The sequence below is a fragment of the Styela clava genome, chromosome 3 (genome assembly GCF_964204865.1).
Source record: "Styela clava chromosome 3, kaStyClav1.hap1.2, whole genome shotgun sequence".
Classification (NCBI taxonomy): Eukaryota; Metazoa; Chordata; class Ascidiacea; order Stolidobranchia; family Styelidae; genus Styela; species Styela clava.
Window position 1 is genome coordinate 4,048,191 of NC_135252.1, and position 10,422 is coordinate 4,058,612.

Consider the following 10,422-nt stretch of genomic DNA (forward strand, 5'->3'; position numbering starts at 1 on the left):
CCTAATTAATTTATTGAGTCCGCGACGGAACCATGAATTGCGATGACGCCAATGTTTCTGATCTTTCTCTGCAACTTCGCCTTCCTGAAATGCTTCAGAACATATACATCTCACTTCTGGTTAAACCCTGTTTCATGTCAATCAAAAACCATGGTCGGAGCGTACATTGTTGGAACGCATCATCTACGACTCGAAAACGGATGTTATATAACAAGCAAGTACGTTTTGCATACTGAATAACTAATAATCATCCCGCCACTGTCTCCCTCTCTCGTGCAGAAGTCTGGAAACTATCTATAAAGAATGTTTTCTATCTACACACGACATGAGTAAAGAATGCGATAAAATAGAATCATTGTCGACGCTCTGTTCTATATATAGGTATAAAACTGTTCATGCTCGAGACAAGATTCATGGCGTGAATTGCTGGTTGCAGCTGACGCCCAGAAAGTGCTAAATAACAATCGCGCTAGCCGACATTGCTGCGAAACTCGTTAATAATATCTCAATTGGATATTACTTAGGTCCATAGTATAGTATACTATTCCAAAGCTAATATACTGAATACTTTATCCTAAAATAAAATCTTTAAATTTGTTAAGTGTTTGCAACTTTTATAAACCAATTCATAACTATTTCAACCCTAAAAGGATTTAAACGAATCGTGTCTGATAGTATGATAGTCTTGAATTGACCATCGAGTGCAAACCTTGACTTAAAAGAATGTGGTGAAGCTAATCACGAACATTGAAAACCATATTATTCAATTATTTTTTAGTTCTAAAATGCTAATGATCATGCAACCCATCAACTTCGTTTGCTTTCCCCAACATCTTAGCTAACTATGAAACTTCACGATTCGTTCTGCATTCAACGACTAGTATCTTCCCAATAAGCCTGATATCAAAAGTTTCCAATATGACGGTTCTAGATATACATTAAAATCAAACTTATGATTATGATTTTTATAATTTTAGAACATTTACAATGCATTATATGCATATTGCATTACATCAAAAAGTGATATGCACATAGGCGATAGCTAAAGACAAGTATATTGGATTTGTAGAATCGAATATTTACCGTCATAGAGTTTTGTTACATTAGGTATCGGCCATTTTGGATATGACATTTCATAATGTAGCAAAAATCAATATTGTCTAACAAGAATTAGGAATTTTTCACATAAGAAACGAATAAACCAATTTTAATCATTGAAATGAATTTGAAATAAAATATTACAGAAGAATGGAGTTCTTATCTACTCTATAACAAAAGGTTTCTAATTCATTGCAAATCAACTTGATGATATACTTTCGATTTTCGAACGTCTGGACATGTAATTTAAAGTTAGATTGATGCAATATGATCTCTGCGATAATGCAAAAAGAATAAACTGCAACTATATATGAATATGAATTTGTTGTCCTAAAGACAGGAAGAAATTGTGAGCGCTCAAATAATATTTTTGCCAAATTTTTTTTTTCTTTGTGTTATTGCCCGTCACCATTTGTAGGCGGTTTTTGATACTTTTCAGTGTCATGTAAAAAGTTTGGGTACAATTGGATTGGATTTTGTTATTAGCCAAAAATTCGCGAAAAAAAGGTAAAACGTGAAAGGTAAATGGAACTATTCTAACAAGTTCTCTCAATGGTGGAATTTTAGGGGAGTTATACATGACAACATACTTAAACACAGATAAAATTGGTTTCCACACACTCAACACTACTTTCAAACATACGCATTCGTGATGAGATGACATGAGATAAATGACAAAAATTTCTCCAGAAATCTTCAATATAAACGGGAAAATTTTGTGGTATCATTCATAAACAGAGAATTATGTGAACCAAAAGTACAGCAAATAACGAGCGTTAGCAGTATTACCAAAACCGAACGGACACAATGTTTAGTAAATAAACAGTTCGGCTTTAAATATCTTAGAGCACCTCTTCTACTTTTTTGAATTTAAAACGTTTACTGTCTTTGCCGGCAAAGACTTCATCTGCGCTATCAGAGATAGTCACTGTGCTCCTTTTCCGACTCGTACTTTCGTCAATAGTTTCCATAACAAAACTTGGATTGACTTCTCCACTTGAACTTGAAGATTTTAAAATTCCACGAATTGGAGTCGAAGGTTCACTTGATTTCGAAATATTGTAGTCAAGTTCGATATCATCTAGATGCAAACAGCTTATTATTACGATATAATGTATACATATTTATACATACGGTGTAGATAATTTAAATGTTTTATGAAATAATGAAACAAAAACGTTTTTCCAATATTATACTTAAACAATTGATCCTAATCGAAATTATATTTTCATTGAAGTATAAAAGAATGACTAACCGTCTTCTTGCTTGTCTTGGTTGTCTCTGAGCATGAAAAATTTCTCCAAGTATGACTTATTCACTTTTTCCAATATATAAGCAATAGTACCCAGCACAACACATGAAAAACCTGCAAAACGGAACATAGACCGACCAAATAGGTAAGAAATTCCCGCCTATTGGCCAAAATCATTCCACATCAATAAGATATCTTGTTTATGCCCGTTTAACTATTATACTAATTACGATATTCAAAAAATCAATCTTCATATAACTCTTTTTGAGTACCGAAAATGAGTCACAAAAATTGGCGCTCCAGAAGTATGTGTACCAGTATGGAGGTAACTAATTTTGTTCGCCTACTTTACATCAAGTTGTGTAAAGGGAAGGAACCCTATGAACAGGGGTCATATTCACTTGGCTAACACAGACAGTTCCCGAACTCGTAATAGAACTAAAACAAGAAAAATGAAAAAAAAAATCATGGCCTGACCCTAACCTGGTACACACACTACGGGAGTACCCCAAAAGTAATATAATTAATAGTTAATTAATAATGATGTGGTAACGTTATTGACCGAAGTACTTACCTACAAAAAGGCATGACCAAAAACACCATCCGAAGGCGAGTATCAGCCTATCTGAAGGATCTTTGTATCCAAGTGTAATCACAAGTTGTTCGCCAGCATTTACCGTTGCGAAAGAGATATTCGTGCACAGGAGAAGAATACCAGTCAAGATCATGAACACACTACCATGTTGTAGTGCCATATGAAACAATACATTGGTGAGTCCCCAACATGCCAGAGCTGTCCTGGATATCGATAGTCAAAACATTAAATACTGATATATACTAATATACTCATACATTTTTTTTTATTCTGGTCTAACATAGTTTTGAGGTAAATCACGCTCTTTTATCTATGTAATGATTTTATATGTTCTATGACTATGATACATCTGTAAATTGCAAATATGATTATATTTTCCGCTTTCAATTATAACTCAACCAAATATAAGACCTAAGTAAAAGACTGCCTATCATTTTTTTTAAAAAGTAAATTGATTGTTACTTGGCATTACAACTCAACAAATATTCTTACCACAATAAGTACGACGCGTAATGTCCTGCCATCCAGTATTTCCTACCCCATGGCCAAAGTGAGTGAAATCTTACACTTGAAAAATGTTCTGCTACCGTGAGAATCGGGAAAGGTAAACCGCGTTGTAACGAATCAAATATAGTATCGTCTACGGTAAGAAATGTGAATTGTTCATTCAAATTTATGTTTTTTTCTCTCAACCCTGGAAAATGAAGATCAATGAAATAGAATATGGAAATAACGGTCCAGAGTAATCTATTCGGAATAATGAAGTATACCAATTTATAATTAAAAATAACGCTTTTCCTAGTTTAAACCATAATCGCTTGTTCATAAAGTAAAAATAATTATCGTTTTGGAAACTGCGATTGATGGTGCAGCAGAGCAAGATCTATTCCCATAACATGTACAAATGTTTAAAATCAAAAAACATGGTAGAGAATTATCATAAAGTCTAGTGGCCCACATTCACGATATTCATGATTCTATGAATATAGTCTTATTCCCCACGGATGCAAATTGCATTTAAGAATGAAAATATTTTTTCATGCATTTACATTCCTGTAACATAGTTATATTTTAGTTTTTGTCTCAATAAACACGTGCTGAACACACGGAATTAAAAATTAATCTTTTTCCATACATCAAAGTACCTTCCAGAGTAACATTAAACTTGTTCAATCCAATCATTACTCCTAATCTAAAATTTGTGATGTTTTCTTCGTTGACTTTATGTCGGAAATCCGCATTAATTTCTGCAACTTGCCATGATATTCCTTGCCCGCACGCTAGAAATTAAATTATTCTGAACTTTTGTCAAATTGAGAACAGTCATTAGTTCACTGTTCGTATTGATTTGTGGGGCCATGTTCACAACACGACCTAAGTATTTCTAGTCGTCGTGGCAAAACCATTTTTGAATATGGTATTCCCAAACCCTACCTGACTACGTCGTCCAAAAATTATGTCACAATAACGTAATAAGGCCACCCAAACTATACTAACTGTCATCCAAGACGCGCAGACGATCACCCGAAATCGAGCATGCTTTTTCGCTCGTTTTCTCGTCGTAACGATCCTAATATGAGAGAGATCGCTGGGGTTATTGAGTTCGATATCGTCGGCGAAGATGCCATTTCGGGCGACCGCAGCTATACTCTGACAAGCTGTTTGACGTGAATGTGAGGTCGTAGTGACGTAATATTTGCATGACTGAGCCAGGTGAGGGTTAGGAATAACATATGCAAAAATGGTCGTGCCACGCCAAATAGAATTTCTCACGTCGTTTAGTAAACATGCGCCGTTTTGTGCAATTTGTTCAAACTTTGCATACAATTTTGATACTGTATATCTTATCTGCTTGTCGAAGAAATTATAAAAGATCCAAACTTAAAATTTACTCAGTGTAGTAGTTAATTCTTAATTATGAAATAATTTAAACCCTCGGAACTGCTTTTATTGAGTAATTAGAAGAATAAATCTAAATAACTAAAATGTTACTTCAAAAAATAGATCACGTTATTCAGATATGGACATCGCGGTTACCAGCACTCAATAAAAAATATTTCTCTTTTATGAAAATATTAAGCTAATAACCTTGATTATAGAGATATATAGTGAGATCAAAACATGTCTGAGTGTTATATCGCACTTACCTATAATAAGAGCACCGACCAAAAGTGTCACTGACCATCTTAAGAGAAAATACGACCTCTGAAAAAGATATCACATGTTAAACATATTTTTGTGATAATAAAATCCCACGTCTTTTCAGGGCTTTGCCAACATTAGTTTCAACCGAATAAAAATGAAATATAATTTCCAAAAGACAGAGTCTGAATGTATAAACTGTTTAGGTTATTACAAAATATATATATATTTAAAATATTCATTTTAATATTATTGGCGCATCGTGCATTTTTGCGTTGCCTTATACGCGATATAGCAAAATATCTTATAAAATCTCACCTCGAGTCCCCGGACTCCAGGTAATATAAGCAGCAGAGCAAACGTCAGGGCTGAAGCTACAAACGCCACATACAATTGGTTGACATCTACCCCGGCAGATGTTTTCCTTTCTGCATAAAATGGCGGCCAACCATCGCTCAAGGTCATGCTGTTACAGTCCAAATATTTTAAAATTACATTTGAACAAGCCTTAGAAAAAATATATACAATAAAAATCAGTACTGATATTGAAAGATAATGAAAAATAATAATGACAAACATACAATACTACATGAGCCTTACATATAATAAATTAACAGCATATCAAGTTGATAAAAATATCTTTGCATCTATCTTTGCATCTATCGTGATTTCTAAATCACTCATAATTATCTGCCAAACAAGTCCATTATTATAGTAAAAAATTACTCATCGGGCTTACTGAGTACAATTTTATATCTCCGGAATCCTAAGTTCGATTTCGACGTGATAAGTTGATACATCAAAGTTGATACGGCAAATAGAGATAGATTGTTTACAAATAGTTTCGTCTCCAACCCTTGGTTGCTCCAGAGCGATTCATAATAAACAAATAATTAACAGGAGAATTATATCTCACTCAAAGCCTGACATGCACAATTAGAAAAATGCAATCGATGGAGCTTGTCGGTTGTTTGCTGTAAATACTATAAGATTCAGAAATCTGCACGGAAGGATGCGATGATTGACATAGTGTACATTAAAAACAATGTCGGAACAGTGTTATATCAGTTAATGTTTTTTTGTTAACCTTTGAGATTTAGCTAAATTTTATTCAGGTTAGACTTTGATTTTGGTTGATACATGTAGCTAATGATGTACCGCGAGTTAAATGTGTAATCATATCCGCTCATTGCTGTAATAGATATCGCAATTTACATGATTTGAATGCGTACTACATGTTGTGTTTACTAAACTTGGGCAGTTATGTAATTTTTTGTCACGCCATAGTGCAATATAACATGTATTTGAAAAATAGGAATTCTACCAATTCGAATTCTAATGGTTCACGTTTTGCCTTCGAAGTAGTTGAACTATACTTCAGAAGTAACTGCTGAATTAGCTTCGTGGAGTCATCTTGCTTTAATAAGGATAAGAGCGAGTCAGTTCAATTCATTTGTGTTCAATTCAAGTGTTTGGATATTTGTGGACACCAAAAGGAAGGAATTTGAGATGTATACTCTGAGTAAAGATAAGTAAGAAGGTAAATATATAAACATAAAATTGGAACCAAACTTCGGAGGAAATCGACTTAAATAAAGAGTTACGAATCAGTCGTCATTTGAAATTCAAAAAATATTTATTAGTTGAAAGCATCAAAGGAAAATAGTTTGGGTTGCTTCTAACCCCAAATTAGATAACTATTCTAGTTGGATTGTGCATGTCTGAGGAAGTCTGACCTTGGCCGGATGAAACTTTATAGATATATATCCTTGTATAATGTGCATACAGATCCGCCGACACAAAAGTATAGAAGAAGGATAAGTAGTCAGTCCCACAGAAACCCAATCAAATTATAACTTTTGTCCTTCACGACAGACAGAGCGGCTTTTTAATATACAGAGTCAAACGTTTGTGTTGCGGGGTGTGATGGTTGGTTCTATCAATCAATTTGGCAGAGCATAGGACCATAAATCCTATGAATATAACATCGCAATTAAATCACTTTTATTGTCCACCTGCTATTAGTTAAAACGAATCGATTGATGGACATCAAATTGATTACAGCTGCAAACAAGGATGAATCACCAAATAGAGGACGACTAGCTAGAAAAATACTCTTTCTTATACCTGCATAAATATTTGTTAACTCTTTTTATCAAATTCATTCGGTGATGCTGGATAAAATACAATGAAAGACGTCTGTATTTTGATACGATCGCACAGTTCAATAACACCACCAACGCCTATTAACTGTCGTAATTTTTACCAAAAAAACCTTTCGCTATGCTGTTATTCCATAATGCTATAACGTATGTAATGTAGCAAAATTTACGACACGTTACTGACGATATGACACTTGAACTTTCGGACAATGGTAATGTTGCGAGAAATACAATATACACCAATATCTAATAACTGTAGCACGCGATTCATGAGTCAAATATGCAAACTAGTTCTCGTTGTCCATTTTGTATCTGGAACTGACGTTTGAGGTAGCTTATAATCACATTTATGTTCCTCATAGAACTTTTGTCAAACACTTATTTATCATAACTTGTGTACTCGACTCTTCTATAAGTACACAACAATCTACCATTACTAAAAACAACATGGTACTTTACATAATAGATCAGACAGCGGAGTCGGCATCAAATATCCGAGATTATTAAATGAAGGCACCGAAAGTGAAATGACAAAAATGTCAGAAATCGAAAGGATTTGATATCTAATTAACATTAGTAGAGCACCTGCTTGCATGGCTGCGTTTCATTTGCTAATTATCCATTGTCCTAAGTTAGGAAACATTCTTTGTCACACATTGTAATAAATCGCATATATATAAAATAACGCATACGCTATGAAAACTGTTTAGTGTTGGCGAAAGGACGAAAGCGAGTTCTTTGCCATTTGTCGACAGTGAAGAATATAAAAGATAAAAAATGCAATTACCCGTGCTCCTGTACTTGATTATAATCACAAGCAAAATGAACGGCTCGCTGGCACCGGGTTCTATAGATTTAGTGAAAATCTCTCAACGGAACAGACCATTCGGCAAGAAATTTTATCGTAAATGACACTATCAACAATACATGATAAATATGTTCACGCGCTGTAATAAACGGATTATCATCGTGATTGCGTGTAGATTGTTGTCAGAGCTACTCTGATTAATCAAAAGTAAAACTTGAAATATGAACTTGAACACGCTCAGTCCGTCAATCACAGAGTATCGTCATCGTGTAATGGTAATACGTCTGTACTTAGTAAGTACAACATTTGTCTACCGTTAAAAGCGCAATTACTCTTTTCATTGCCTCACAATTAGAAAACTCGATGATTATTTCGCCACAAGATAAAATAATGTTGTGATAACACTTTTAGGTCAGTGCGAGCGATAGAGAAAACAAACACTTTTAGTTCACCCACTTGACCAGGCACAACAAATATCCATTTTGACAAGTGTTATTATGATAGATTTCATTGCTTAACGTCACACGTATGATTTTGATTTGAAAACACCGAAATATCTAGAATATGCAGTCTAAGTCGCACTACAAGATTCCAAATAGTTGGGTTGGTACCTTAAGTTCACATCGTTTTAGGTAATTGTTGTTCCTACCAAAACGAGCATTCTTTATTTCTTGGTATGTTCCGTAATAAGCAGCGAGAAAGTCAAATTTTTAGAAATTTAGTAAGTACAGCCATTATTCATACAGAGACATAGTAGTAGTTACGAATGCATTCGATATCGTGGTATCACTCTATATAGGCTCACCATACGTCCGCTTTAGGCGGGACAGTCCCGCTTTTCAACGTCTTGTCCCGACAGGTCAGCCAAATGTCCCGCTTTGGCGTTCAACCAGTCAGCATAAGACACGAACAATAACAGTTAGAGTGTTCTTGAAACTGTTGTTGCTGTGTAGCGTACCGTTTTTTACTGACGATTCGTGCGTGGTTTTGTTTGTTTCGTTGTTTTGTTAGCGGATAATTGCTACATTTTGTTATCGTGTGCGCCCCGTACGCCAAAAGGATGCTTAACGTTAACGTAAATTTAATTCTGTTTTTCGAACTGAAACCGATATTTAGACAGATAGCGCATGAACTTTTGATTACAGTATGGTCAATGAAGACGTTTGGGATGGTTTTAAATGTAGGCCCCAAATATAAAATTTAAAGGTGCAAAAATCACAGATATGGTCTTTGGAGACGTCCCGCTTTAAGATCACAAAAATATGGTGACCTTAACTCTATATGCAATTGAATACCCTTAGCCATTGGGTATGATATCTGACTCGGCATAAGTATTTTCAGTGAAAAGTAGACAGTTGGGCTGATCGTCTTCGGGTAAAGATTCTTGTCAAAACTTTACCAACGGAACCGAACGATATTATTTTATTTCAAGAAACTGGCTGCAGGGATTTGGGAAATTTACTATCGTGGCTTCCTAATGAAATTTTATTAGTTGCTAGCGATTTTCGGTGTTCAAGAATTATTGAGGCCAAATTGATACGATATTAAGGATAATTTAGATCACAAATTGCGCAGGATTGTGGTAAACATTTCAGAATTTGATGGAATTTTGCAGTAATTAGGCTGAAGGAACGAATACTCGTAGATTCAGATTGCGTTTAAATCGTTAAGATTACAATGGTTGTCGCCACTGCTAAAAGTGCACAATAGAATTGTAGACAAGGGGATATTATTATCGTAATCGTATTTTATGATATTTATGTTATAGCTATGAAGATGGATAGGCTACACCTAACGCTTAGTTTCTCGATGAAACAGGTAAAAAGAAGTAGTTCAGCACTCATTATGCATATAAGTTGCTGACGCACCAATTAACGTGGGGTTATTTTTTCATCCTACCTTAATTCCGATTTCTGTTTATGATTTAATTTATTAACTAAGAAGGGTAATTAATAAAATTGACTGCACACCAATTAGTGTCCCGCTTGTGAACAACGCTGAGAATCATTAGATAGTTTATTTAATTAGTCTGTTCCTAATTGCTGAATGAATAAATGAATATACCCAACAAACATATATCTAACATGTCTGGTTGTATGATCGTCTGTAAATGGTCGTTTTCTATGACTTCCGATTTGCTCAAGAATTAGGTAAAAAATGACAGCCCATTTTCTTTTGAATAACAGCATTCGCTCAGTTCGTAAAATCAGAGATAGATCAGCGAAATCAAAAATCTTCTTGATAAAATTAAACTGTTAACAGGTATTTTGATTTTCCTCATGAATGTTCTGCCTTCAAAAACGTAAAAGATACCGTCACACAATCATAGCTATCTCAAAATATTATGATATTTTGCCATGTATTA

General features: G+C 34.5%; 1 protein-coding gene across 2 annotated transcripts; it reads right to left on the minus strand.

The window, feature by feature from the left end:
- Positions 1-950: 950 nt before the first annotated feature.
- On the minus strand, positions 951-8,181 carry LOC120342589 (dual oxidase maturation factor 1-like). Of its 2 annotated transcripts, XM_039411490.2 has the most exons (8): positions 8,037-8,060; positions 5,406-5,594; positions 5,093-5,150; positions 4,091-4,225; positions 3,438-3,639; positions 2,925-3,148; positions 2,354-2,464; positions 951-2,179 (listed from the first exon to the last, which is right to left on the minus strand). In XM_039411490.2, exons 2-8 carry the CDS (start codon positions 5,550-5,552, stop codon positions 1,941-1,943), a joined length of 1,116 nt encoding a protein of 371 aa, XP_039267424.1. In that variant the 5' UTR covers positions 5,553-5,594; positions 8,037-8,060; the 3' UTR covers positions 951-1,940. The 2 variants fall into 2 exon arrangements, with proteins under 2 accessions (XP_039267424.1, XP_077966840.1); XM_078110714.1 differs by lacking the exon at positions 4,091-4,225 and having other exon boundaries at positions 8,037-8,181.
- Positions 8,182-10,422: the final 2,241 nt, after the last annotated feature.